This window comes from Strongylocentrotus purpuratus, unplaced genomic scaffold (assembly GCF_000002235.5).
Source record: "Strongylocentrotus purpuratus isolate Spur 01 unplaced genomic scaffold, Spur_5.0 spur5_contig_835, whole genome shotgun sequence".
NCBI lineage: Eukaryota > Metazoa > Echinodermata > Echinoidea > Camarodonta > Strongylocentrotidae > Strongylocentrotus > Strongylocentrotus purpuratus.
This window is the reverse complement of record NW_022145541.1, coordinates 268,299-282,445: the sequence shown is the minus strand read 5'-3', so window position 1 is coordinate 282,445 and position 14,147 is coordinate 268,299. Positions and strand designations below refer to the sequence as shown.

General features: G+C 35.5%; 1 protein-coding gene across 1 annotated transcript in view; it reads right to left on the bottom strand.

The window, feature by feature from the left end:
* Positions 1 to 14,147, bottom strand: part of LOC587157 (ATP-citrate synthase) — a 49,762-nt gene that overhangs the window by 21,233 nt on the left and 14,382 nt on the right. The window contains exons 5-12 of the mRNA XM_030985168.1: positions 13,033 to 13,124; positions 9,763 to 9,842; positions 9,171 to 9,298; positions 8,381 to 8,499; positions 7,542 to 7,740; positions 6,125 to 6,242; positions 5,006 to 5,151; positions 3,043 to 3,072 (exon numbers count right to left, since the gene is read on the bottom strand). Of these exons, the coding sequence (XP_030841028.1) occupies positions 3,043 to 3,072; positions 5,006 to 5,151; positions 6,125 to 6,242; positions 7,542 to 7,740; positions 8,381 to 8,499; positions 9,171 to 9,298; positions 9,763 to 9,842; positions 13,033 to 13,124 (912 nt within the window). The remainder of the gene's footprint in view (positions 1 to 3,042; positions 3,073 to 5,005; positions 5,152 to 6,124; positions 6,243 to 7,541; positions 7,741 to 8,380; positions 8,500 to 9,170; positions 9,299 to 9,762; positions 9,843 to 13,032; positions 13,125 to 14,147) is intronic.

Below are 14,147 nucleotides of genomic sequence, written 5' to 3'. Positions count from 1 at the left end.
TTATATATCTTTTGTATCAAATATTTTGTGGGTAAACCAGAATCAAAATTTTCCCAGGATATGTCAACTTCAAAAGTTGTATTAGAATAGTAAAGATAAACCTCCTTAAAGATGATGAAATAAACCATTAACCCCAAGAATTTATCAGAATTGAATACTTATATATGAGTATGTTTTAAGGAAGTACTATTGAGCCAAAAGACATAAGATTTCCATTTCCCTCTAATTGATTTCATTAAAAATTAGAATTTCTGATTTTCCATTTTAGCGTTGACATTCACAGGATGGGATCTTTTCTTTTTCTTTGCATCTTTCTTTAGCAAATTAGTTTTTGTTGGGATTTTATAATTTATAGCTCTCGCTTTGGAGAGGAGATGCTATAGAAAAAAGACACTTCTAGACAGTTTCATATTTGAAATACCCGGTAAGTTTTTTTCTGGTGGGAGGCAAAAGCAGTGCATTAGGAATACAGTACATCAAGAACATTGATGTAACAGCATTGGGTCAGAATACATCATCTATTAAACAAGTAACAAGTGGGAACTGAATGTGATAACAAAATAATGAAACAGCTAAAGTGATGTAAAATAAATATCTACGCCTATACAATTTACGTTTTCAAATAACTCTACATGAAAAACAAAATGCAACAAGTTCAAAACAAGGAATATAAAAGCAATTCAACAACTTGAAACGGAAGACTAGACAGAATGAGTCCTCTCCCGTTCCCTTCTTCAACCCCTCATTTTCACAGATAAACGTCTGACAAATTAAAATTCCTGCGTGCAAAGGAAGTAGAGGCATATGCTTGAAGTAAGCTCCAGGGGACCTATGGTTTTTCAACCTATCCATTGGACTAGGATCACCCAAATGTATTTGCATACCAACTTTGTCTCAAGCTTGAACTTTTGCTCCAAAGATTATGTATAACTTTATCCATGGAACCATATTACATTCACAATTAGAGGGGGAGTGAGAAGTGACATCAAATGAATTCTTTAAAGAGAGAGAGAGAGAGAGAGCGAGAGGGGGGGGGGGGGCTCATTCTGCCTGTAAGCTGGAGTAGGTGTGCAGGAGTGGATATCAAAATGCTTTCATTCTCTAGAAGGAGTAAAATACTGACTTTGGCGGTAGCTCCAAGCTCTGGAGCACTCTTGCTTGCCCCAGGAGGAACCTGTCATTCAAAAAATCAATAATTCTACAAACTTATTTAGTGAACAACATAAAGTACTCATAAATATTTGGTCTTATTAACCAAGAAGTGTTCTTCATGCGGGTGCAGAACTCATTATTACCCCAGCATTGCCAGGTACCCATGTGATACACCTGGGTGAAAAGAGACAAATGTGTGATGGTGTACGCACAGAGCATGGATTGAACTCAATTAAAACTCTTACCCGAGAGCTTGAATAGTCAATTTCCTACTGCTTCGATGATTACATTCAGTAAAAAACAAGGACTGGTACATTTCTCACTTTTCTCAATGTATCTGTTTTTCTTTTCTTTTTTCTTTCTGGCTTCATACTATGACCTTCTTCATGTCAGGTCACAGGCGCAGACATGTACAGGTGCACGTACAGGTCCATGTGTGGTTGGTGCATACCTTGTTTTATACATCACTAAAAATATAGTTTCTTTACTTTCACAAGTAGTATTCATAGTTCTCAATACACATGTCCTTTCTATATAAGTTGGTGAACAAATTACTATGAACTCTATACAATAATTTGCTAACATGTTGTACTATTAAATCGAATGCATCTCTACTTGCATGATTTTATTCCATTAATATCATACTTAATATACTTTGAAGCTACAATAAAAGAGCTATACTACTGGATGAATTCAGAAATACGTGTAGATAGGTCAACTAACTGAGGACTGATGTAATAAACTAAGCACTACTGGTATTCTAAAACAGATGGATGCAAGTTTTGAAACATTACAGGTATGTTTCCTGTGTATAATCCTTAAAACTGTTTCATAGACATTCAAAACAACTTGTACTCTTTAAAATAATAATAATCTGCTTTACAAAGTACAGATGAATTGATGTCTAAGGTATACTACATAAAAGAAAAGTTGGTGAATAACATAGGAATATAAAAAGAGTCATACTAGGTCACTTTTCTAAGATGAAAATACAATATACTCAATAGTGCAATGTTTAGTTATCATAAGGCATGTGAAAATCTACAGTACAATATAATGACCTAGAATATTTACACCAGTGGTCTTTAAACAAATTATGTGACTCACAAATTTCATATCTAAAGTATAACATATATTGAATAAACAGGAATTGGTGAATTACATAAAGATAAATGTTTTATATGCTTTTTCAAGATTAAAATGGAGAAACATGTGAAGATACATGTACAGTCAATGTGATGACCTACAGTGTATAACTGTGTACATGAAGTAGACCTCATGCAATGGCGTATACTGATAAACTAGAAAATTCATGTGCATGATATAGTGGCAAATTTTATAGAAATTTCAAGCACGCAAAATGTCATGCCGCGAAATAAATAAAACCAATTGACAAATAAAACACCAACTTTTATGCATCGTCTGGTGAATGTTTCATGTCATTAACATTTCTGGAATTACAGCACACGACGACTGAAAATGACAAATGTAATTATGCTATTTGATACTGGATTCCTTTTCTAATAAAAGTAGCTGGGAGCAAAGAAAACTTCTTAGGTTTATTGATTAATCAGAGTAATAAGTTTAGCACTTCAGACACATAATTGCCACAACGTATGACAAATTGGAAAAGTTAATTGTTAATTTCAAAAGTTTTGCCAAGTAGATATTACTGAAAGATAGGAAGCAGAGTTATCAGAATCAGAAAGACAGAGGGCGTGTACACAAATTTAGGAAAAAAAGAAGAGCCTTTCAATAGCCTATAGCCTACATGTGTAATACCAGGAGTTAATTGAGAATTCAGAGAGAGAGAGAGAGAGAGGAATATAAAGTGTTTAGAGATCTGTATACCACAGTGCTAGCTAGCTATGTGTGTTTCTATCTACTTACACCCTGGGTTTCTGCTGGTTTGGGTAAAAACTGTTGAAGAGAAGATGGGACTTACAGAGGTCAATATCAAACGAGGCAAGATATTTTACTGACGGATCATTTTCAATCTTTGTGAAGTGAATTGTATCGCTCTGTAGTGTTCAATTAAAACCATCAGCATCACAAAAATATTTTGTGATCCAACAAATATATTCAGATGAGTATGAAGTACACAGGAGTATGTTGTGGCTCAAACAATGCATATTCAATTGATGTAATTGTTATGTAAGACAGTGAAAAATCCATTATGCCCTCTTGAATACTCCTTTTTTTATTTAATTTATGTGAAAGTTACCAGAAATATTTAAATAGTGTTTAAATGTACAAAATGTTTGAATATAATCATGAAAAATTGATGAATTCATATGTATCATATGTATTGTAAATAATGAATAGATATATTGAGTGCTTGTCCTTAGTGTGATCCAAGGGTATATCAGGTTCGCTTTGACAATATTGCACTCCTCTACATCTCATGTGGTGTGCATCAAATTGTGCGATATACCCCAGTATTTCTGATCAAAGATTATTCAATATCATATACAGTATAACACTTTGTCTCACCTCTGGAAAAACCTGTAGTTTGAATAGGAGATCAATGGGGGTTTATCATTTCTACACAGTATTGCAGCAGTTTTCTTTTTTTAATCAGTTTGGATTTGCCCAAACTGATCAGCCTAATGATATGTTTACACAAACATTGTCATTGTGATCCAAGAAATGGATGCTTTAGGAATGAACGCTACACAATGTAAACTCTCTATTCAGGCCATGAATTAATTAACCTTAATATGGGCATTACATGATGTTCTTTTGACACATGATGCATGGTAAATTTTATTTTTAATGACACTTTAGTGATTTAACTTTAATAGAGCTTTTAATTCTTTTCTTTTCTTTTTACACATGATATGCCAAGCTCATGAGCTACAAATTTAACTTGATTGTGTAGACATAATTTTTGTAATCATTAAATGTTTAAAACCACATCTATTTAATCATCTGCACTATATCACTCAATTTTTTGAATGAAAATAATAAGCTTAGCCTCATGAAAAAGCTGTTAAAGTAATGAATCTTGAAGATGTTAATGCATAATCCAAGCATCTGGATAAATTACAAAAATTATGTTTTATATTCATGCATGAGAATAGGGCATCTATCCTTAAAAATGAATTAAAAACAAAATTCTAAAATAATCTAATGCAACCTTGTTACAGCAAAACTTAATACCTATCCATATCTAGTTAAATATGTACTAAGCTTTATTGAAATAAGGTACTAATGTCTAACAACCAGAAATATCATAAAACCATAAGGCTGCAAATAGCAAGTGCATGTTAGAGCATATAAGCCAGTATTACTCTAAAGTACTGGAACTTGCTTGAAAAACTTCACCCACTTCTAATCATCGAGAAAGTTTTTAGAAACTTTATAAAGAATTGGACTTTGCCACAGATTAAAGCCGTGCTTAAAACTTCATCAAGTCAAAACTCTCAGTATCTATATGGTCTTTAATTACAGGTGGGGAAATTGGCAACAAATTTAGGATACCTAGAAAGGATTTAAAGGGATTAATGGCACCTGCGTAATAATGATAATAATAGTGCAAACTTATAGAGCATGAAGAGGGGACATTCTTGGTGTGAAAGTAAGGAATCTTGCACTGGAATTTTGGAGGGATTGCAGTCCGTCTTGCTGCTGTTTCGTGAGTCCAAATAGAATAGAATTACAATAATCTAAGCGGGATGAGATTAATGCATGGATTAATTGTTCACATGCTTGTTGAATCAAAGATTTTTGTATGTACCCAAGGTTCAGCAGTTGATATCTCACAGACTTTGATATGCTGTCAGTTAGGGCCCTGATTTCTACAATTCATTAATCCTCCTACAGAATAAAACTTGATAAAATATCTTCTTACCGCACTTCCGGAGAGGAGGAAGCTGGCTGTGGTGGAGTCTGTAGGAGGTGTTTCAGGGACTTCCCTCTTTCCTAGAGCCATGCCTACAATGGCTGTCATGTGAGTCTCAGTACCAAACACATACATAGGAACACCAAGGTTTCCACCTGTGACAAGAAACACAATATAGATTTAAAACTAGATTTACACCATGGATCTGGTAGAGAGGGGGGGGGGGGGGTTCAGAGCCTTCCTCCCGCCTTCCTCGAGTCATACTACGAAATGGTTGTCATGTGAGTCTCCATCTTGTGACAAAAGAACACAATAAATTTTGAATCTTATGAAGTAGAAAATTCAGATGTTTCTTTCTTTCAAAGAGCGACATCCAGACTGGCTGCGACCTAGAGAAGGACAATCCATCCATTTATGTTTATTACTTAACATTTGCTAAATCACACAAGCAAAGACGATATAAATGGATGAATTCAAATAAATATCTTAAATTAAAAAGTATTCCACTTTAATTTGAAATCAAATAGTAAATAACAAACTTGGAAGCCGTATTTCTTTGAAGAATACTTCACTGGTTAACTGTTTCCTTGCTTTCCATACCACTTTAGATTGATTCTGCTTCAGGGCCCATTGCACAAAACTTACCATTAAGGGTAACTTTGCCATCAATGGTAACTACCATGGAAACCTTGATTTTGATTGGCTGTTGAGCCCTGTTACCATGGTAGTTGCCATTGATGACAAAGTTACCATCAATGGTAAGTTTTATGCAATAAGGGAGTTTACAGATACAATCTGTGCATGGGCAGATAAAGGTCATTTGTACCAAAATGGTAAAACCCACAGAGATGAATGCTGGATATGCGCTCATGAAAGTTATGTAACATTATTAATTTATGTATGATACGCAGGTGGAAATATTCTTTTCAAGAGGTCAAACAAAAGGTATTCATGAAGCACATCTAGGACTTTGGCAGTTATTATTCTAAGATGCTCAAAGTGGAACTTCTCCACGTGTAAAAGATCTGTGGATATTTGGGGTCATTTGTACCATATGCTATCTGTAAACTCCCTTATAGGCCCAGATTGTATGATCTGTAAGGTGACTACCGGTATATCATATCTTACCCAGCTCTCTCATGACTCGTAGACCCTCTTGGTAGTTAGGACCTCCTCGTCTCACATAGATAGACACCCTGAACTCAATCAGCTTCTCACGGAACTGCTTTAGAGCTTTCACAATGCCCTAAGGAATCAATCAACAAGATATACATTCATGAATCACATCAAATCAATTTACACCAGGGGAAAGTTTCACAAAGACTACGATCAACTGGCAGGAATCGATTCCTTGAAATGCTAGAGCGCTGAAATGGCCGCCTTGCTAAAGCCAGGGTAATAATCTGGCAGCGCCAGGAGCGTCACAACATGTGAAGATCTTTACATGTAGATGAGCTGTACACATTAAAGGGATCGTTTAACAATGTTAAATCTGAGATACACGGCCCAACGTGTTATCAGTGTCTGTGATATGGTGTAATATTGAAGCCCTAATAACAATTCGCGTTTCAAAATGATTAAGAAGTGCCTCAAAAAAGTAAAAATCTTTGAGTGACCGGTTTTACCATACTCTATTCCCCAAAAGACTGTAGTGTTATGAAAACCGTTTGGTAAACGGTTTTCAAATTTTGTAATTCCAATCATAAATATCTTGATAATCAGACAGGCGATCGGCTTGTAAAAAGAGTTCCTGACTGACCTAAAGGTATATAATTATCATTGCAGCATGAGCCAAATCCAGAATTTTGTTTCAGAATCTGAGACAAAGTTACCGGATCCCTTTAAGACGCATACAACTTAACAGGAGCTTGGAACTGTGAATGTAGATGTTTGCCACATCGGCGAAGAGAATTGAACTTGGACTGAGGGCCTAATTAAGGAATAATAATATAGTCAAATCTGTCTTAGTGGCCACCTCTCTTTAGTGGCCATATATTTTGTCTCCATCAAGAAAGAAATGTGTGGTAGAACCTGTCTAGAAAGGCCACCTGTCTACAATGGACACTTTTTCTGTATCCCTCAAGTGGCCTCAAAGCCCGTCTGTACTAGTTTGGCCAGGGGGATTAGACCTCCTTGCAAGGTCACTGACAGGTGATTATCTCATCAAATCAGCTCTCAATAAACACAAGAAAAAGAGAATCATGGGGGACCAACAGGTACCGCTTAGGCATTGTTTGCTATATAGAGGGCGCAAGTAGCTATAAGCAGTGCAGTAGGGCTTTAAAGGGAGTCCTTCGTCAGTTTCCATGTGCAGAAGGCAATAATTCGCTGACAGAAAAGTGAGATAATGACTTTACCATGTGGGGGAATGGGTGAAAAACGCAGTACGTTACAAAAGACCTGCTGATCATGAAACTGAAGGCTAATCCTGGTGATTGACAGCACCTCTTATTGGGTGAACACCCAAACGGTGTTGAATTCCCTATGAGAGCTAAGTACTGAGTGTCTTTAATAGACAGGTTTGACTGTACTAGGGAGAACTCACCTTGAATGTAGATGCGACATTAGTGAAGTTAGCAATCCCTCCTCCGATGATGAGCACCTTGCCGTCAGGGTGCTGCTCTCTGGTCATCAGACCGAGGATCGTCTTGGCGTACTCGTACGTCTGACCCTCACTGGGGGCGCCAGAGTACTCACCGTAGTTTGCTAGCTCTGCTGCTCCACCAAGGTCACATATGGTGTCACTAGATGGAGAGAGATATACCAAATGGTAAAGTGGCTGCTAGCATGGGGGTTTGAGAAACAAACAGCATTGAAAGTAAAGATACTAATGGGGCATTGCAAGAAAGTTGCAAAGTGTGCAACTGATATTTGCAATTGATCACAAGACTTATGCTTGATTTTGGGGATTTGCAATTGACTGCAACTTTCTTGCAAAGCCCAATAAGTGTTTGAAGATAATTGGAAGCTTGAGAGTATTTTCTATAAAAAAAGGAAAATGTTTCTTTGAAGTGTCATGGATTAACCAATAATGAATGTAAAAATGTATACCAATAAACAGGAAGGTTAGTTTGACAAATACCAATAATTTTACTCGAGTAATAAGATGATTCTTTTGGTTCCATATCAAATCCTTGAAATGCTAGAGCGCCATAATGGCAGACATGCTAAAGCCGCGGTAATGATTTCCAAAGCTCTTTGGAAGCGCACAGAGACGTTATAATGTGATATGTGCTATACAAGAACCAAATATTATTATTATTTTTATTCCACCGGATGCTGTGATTTCATTAGGAAATTTTGCTGAAAACAAGATGTCATATTCATGTTGTGCACTGGTCAAAACCAGATTCAACCGGTATAAACAGATTCAAACCAACCAACCTGTAGATGACTGAAGCACCTCCCCCTGCCACCATCGTCCAGATACGACCGACTGGATTCAAGATGGTGAGCTTCAGGGATGCACCACTCTTAGCATCAAGGTCTGCAATATATGCTTCCTACATAAACACAGAAAAAAGGGATTAGGAATGTCAAATTGAAGATAAAAAAAGAAATCAACAGATTCATACAGCATTTGTGGAAACCAAGTTAGAAAAAATAACAAACCAATTCACATTGCAGCAGGCAACTCAGTCTTTGTTTATAAATTTCAGCTTGCCACTGTCATCAGTGTCTTTGGAATTATTCACAGCAATTCTTTTCACAAGAGCTGCCAGGAAAGAAGATACCTGCTTCCATGTTTTAAAAAAAAAGAAGATGGGCATTAACTATAACTCCATTTACTTCACTAATACGTAGACATCTCAACGCATCATGCTATTAAAGTGCATATGAAAATTCAAATGTCTTCATGTCCATCATATGGACATTCGTTTGATCACCGACACCTGCTCTTGCTTTGCTTTAATTACTGTGCTAACTATTGTCCTGATTTTGTGTTTATTACAGAACATTAGACCTTCTGTTAATTGTGCTTAATCATATGTTAAACCTTGTTCATTTACTGTTAATGTCTAGAATTTGTGTAAATTCACTAGTAAATGTTAATCTGTATATGTTACACCAGCGAAAATCAAATATCCAGAAATGGACAATAAATACTAATTACAAATATGATTTACGACAAGATAAACTGCCTTTCTTTCACAAACAGAAATTGATTTCTCACCTCAGGGAAAGCTTCCCGACCGAAAGGAGGAGGGAATTCCAGGTCTCCCCATTGAACCTTGCACAGGTACTCGGCAGTAGCATCAATCTTAGCAGCAAGATCTAATACATAGACCTTGTCAGTCACAACTAGATAAGGGAAGAAAGAAGTGTAATCAATGAGTGGAAATAAATATTTAGTAAATACAATGTAGATCTTATCAATCTCAACTAGATAGGGGAAGAAACCAGATAGAAAAACAAAGAGTGGAATGAAACTCTTGATACATAGACCTTATCAGTGACGATTAGATAGGAGAAGAAAGAAGATAGAAAACATTGAATGGAATGAAATATTTAGTACATAGACCTTATCAGTCACAACTGGATAGGGGAAGAGAGAAGATAAAAATGCAATGAGACTTTAGTATGTTACTACTGACCAAATTCAACTCTATAAGATCATGACTGGGCGAGAAGCTGTACAGAGATATGTACTATTCTCTATGAACAAAGAAAGTAGGACAAGAGATCATAAGTTCAAAGTTGAGAAGCCACATTGTAAGACAAGTGTTAGGCAGAGATTCCTGGCTTTTTGATCTATTAACACTCACCCAGTGGGTTGATCTCCAGGTATGTGAAGTACAGGTCACGGAACCGCTGATACAGGTCTAACACAAAGCCAGCCACCATCCTGAAAAAAGAGGAAGCATCGTTTTAGATTTTAGAAAATTGAATTTGGTAGAAAACATTTTTTTCTATACATACATGTATATGAAAAAAAGAGAAAAAGAATTGCCATCTAAATTTTATAAATCTATTGGAAAATAACATTTAATGGAGTAAGAAAATAAGTTTATGGAAAAAACCTGCCACCATCCTTAAAAAGGGAAGCATTGTTTCATAAATAAAATGTTCTAAATAAAGCTTATTTTCCTTTACATGTGAGAGATTGAGAATTTGTATTCCATCTACATTTTAGAAATCTATTGGAAAACAACATTTAAAAATGGAGTAAGAAAATAATGTTATGAACAAAATTGTCAATTACATCTGTGCATGTACATGTACATGTATGATGTCAATCAATTGCACCAGTGTAAATCTGGGCACGCTAACATAAGTGTGAATTCAAATACGTTGTTTCAAATATTGACAAGTCGTCGTGCTTCGCACATCATATCAATGAAGGAATGATAAAGTTCTACAAATAGTGCTGTCAAATTATCCATGTATTGCCCATAATTGATGATTGGTATGAGATAGAGATAGATTCATGATGCAACTGTGCAGCTTTTAATTCAAAGGAAAATTCTTGATTTCTTTTAAATCCCCACTGCACTACTTATAGCAACTTGCGCTCTCTATATAGACAACATTGCCTAATTGGTGCCTGTTGGTCCCCCATGATCCCCTTTTTCTTATTTTAATTGAGAGCTGATTTGATGAGATAACCACCTGTCAGTGACTTTGCAGGGAGGTCTAATCCCCCTGGCCAAACTAGTCCAGACAGGCTTTAAATCTCTTTGGGCAACTAACAATTCTTTTCATGATAATCTCTCCTATTCTCAGAAGTAATTTGAAGGATAAGGTGCTATTGATGATAATATTCTCAGAACCTGGATGTAAGGTTGAGTATTTACATGTAAACTTTTAATCAGACTTGTCATCAGTGACAAATTACAGTTTTTGTTATAAGCTAGTGAAATCCTTGCTTCTGATTGGTTATCAGCAGATTTTTCACTGATTTTTGTCATTTGTCATTGAAACATTGAAACATGTCCCTGGTATGATTCTGAGCAGTCCATGTTGGTTATACAGTTAGAGTAACAAATATATTTTAAAAATACAAGTAAACTTTAAAACGATTTCAATGCATTTGGTTTTGATATCAATTTTTAAACCTTTTTTTTTGCAAATATCACAAGCAGTTATCAATAAAATGTACAGAGAAAACTATGTGTTTGTACTCTCTCTTTATAAAATAAAATTTGAGAAGTGAATCATTCATCAATTTTAAGTAATTCACAACAATGATTACAATGCTGAACCATTTATTTTTTGTTTAATAAATTAAACTATTAATAATGGAGAAGAAGATCTATACAAATATACTGTAAGATAAGAGTAAAAAGGTGAAAAGACAACAGGAGAGAGGCAGAACAGAACTCAATATAAGCACTGCAGAAGTATGACTGAGACGATTTGAAATAGAATGGGACAAACAAAAATAAGGAGTAGATGGAGAGAAGAGAGGATACATTTCTTTGGTAACAAATTAATTGGTTTGCTGTTTTTGCTATGTTTGCTCGATTCACTTTGTAAATTATCTTATGTATTTAAAGGCCTTCTTGCCCACCTATTATTGATGTTACATCCTTCACCATTGCAACCACTTCAATCAAATGTTAAGTTTTATTTATGGGAACCTATAATCTGCAAGCTGAGCTTTTTAAAAGGTTCCTCACATGTCACCCTGTATAACCTACTATTCAATACTATTCATTTTGACGACTTTACAAAGAATCGATTATATAATGTGATATTTTGAGTATATTTCATATTATGTATGTTCTAATTTTGTCAATTATGTGAAATCTTTTTGTGAAATGTGAAACAAAATAAACTTGAGACTTGAACTTGAAGGTGAAATAAGCGCACATATAGCAGTTTAGCACTATAGTGTCACAATACAATAGATGCATTCCTGAGCATACCAGCCATAATGCAATATTACAGCACTATGCTGATAGCACATATTTGCCCAGCACTACACACCTTCCTAACCTAACCAAGCCAACTGCACTCTAAGCACAAATACATATCTGGAAGGGTAAATTTACACAGCGATTGTGGATGTTTGCTGACTGGGCCAATGGCACGTTGCATATGACATGATAATGGGCTCAAGGGGACAGCCATAGGCCTGTCTTCATCAGCTCCAGATTGCCAAATATCCCTTTATTTGAATTATCCTGATCGCAAAATATCCAGTTAATTTGCGCTCTTCATCAGCCAGAAGTTGCAATTAGCGGGGTATTTGGTCGAGATAATCATCCCAAGATATCTTGGGCTAGTTTGCAAAATATCCCGCTAGTTCGCAAAATATTCTTCTATTTGTCCGGTGCGTCTGCAGCCCGACCACTTGCACTATGCGCCAACGCTGAGCAAAATATCTCGAGCTATTTTCTCGAGCTTGAGTTTCAAGTTTCGAGGTCAAGTCTTGAGCTGATGAAGACGTGATTTGTAACTTCGAGATTATTTCCCAAATCAGAAATAACGAGCTATTTGGCAATCTTGAGCTGATGAAGACAGGCCTATTGAGTCTCCTTGCACGGAAGGGTCAAAGGTCGTATCAAGGGCTATTTCAGGACAATGTCTCACCTGTCATTGAGTCATTTCTTAATCTCTCTTAATTTCTATCACAAATCTATTGTCCTGGGCCTTGTATGCTATTGATATATGCTCTGTTTGTACTTCTGTCTATTTTGATTATGAAATAAATGCTGACTTCACTATATCCATCTTCCTTGTGCAAGCCAAAGAGCATTGATGATCATGTATCCTACATACATGGATCTCTGTTAATGCAGAACATTTCATATTCTGTTTTTATCTTATTTTGTTATTTTTTGTCCTCAAATACATACCTATATTTCTTTCCTTGTATTTGTAGGATTGTTTTTTCAAAGAATACATCTATGGTTGGTTGATTTTCTTATTTTCTTTGCAGCATGCCTGAGGGCAATTCCTATTTCAAAGGGAGTGAGTAAATACCATAACCAATCATATCAAGGAATGCCAAATACACCTTTTCACCTTCTGTAGGACTGAAGAAAAACAAAGTTTTATGGCCTTAAATATAAATTGGAAAATGAACTTACTCCTTCTTCCCAGCAGTTACATTGGAGAGAAGCGCAGTCTTGATTCCCTCAGCTGTTATCTCTTCTTGCAGGCCAATCTCCAGCTTAACAGCCTGTAGAAACATTCAAAATATTAAATAATCATACTCATATTCATAATACAGTCAAATGCAGAGATGCCAACCTCTTGACACAAAAAACAGACTGAGTACCTATCCTAAAAAATCAGATTTGCACAAAAACTTGACACTACCACTGGCCCATCGGCCCCGGGCCAGTAAATTTGAGCAAAATGATTGCTCTTTCATTAAAATTTAATGAGAAAATTGTAAAGCAAAGTTTTTTGGAGGGTTGTGGAGATGTTTATCTATGCGATTTGGCTGTTTTTATGGTTTTTTTTTTTTAATGATTATGATGAAAAATCATATTTTAAGAGGTGATATTAAATTATCATATTTCACTCTTATTATCGTACTAAATACGATTTCTTCTTACTTCTTGGCATCTCTGCAAATGTATACAGAAAGTTTGCTCAAGGAAGACAAGAAGAACGGTCTCTATTGGCAGGTGGTCTTTATGTACAGGTTTGATACATGTTTCAATGAGAAAAACTATTCTGAAGGGAAACACAAATTGTCGACTTTATCATTTGATTTACATTAATCTTCTCTTCTTGATTCTAACCAGCCTTTGAATGGTGCATAACCTTAAAAAGGCGCATCACACAGCATTTCTAAGCCTACTTAGTACTTGAAACAAAATGTGACTTTAACCAGGAAGAATAAAGAAATTAGTAAAAGAACATATTTCATTCTTGATATGTTCTTTTACTATTTTCTTTATTCTATTCTATTTAACGATCACTTGCTCACTGGCTGAAATGAAGGAGATATGAAAGCAACAGTAATGGCACATCATTACCTATGTAAACATATAAAGTATATTTTTGTACATGTACTGTACTGTACATATTTATTCTTGGTAATCGTTTGTAGATAAGATTGTATATACCAACAACTGAACTATTGCACTTTAGATTAAATACAGGATCAAATGGGTAAGCCAGGTGATTTTTTATAGGTAATCTAATCAAATGGGTGTCTATTATTAAGTTATCTTTTTACTTTTATTGCTAT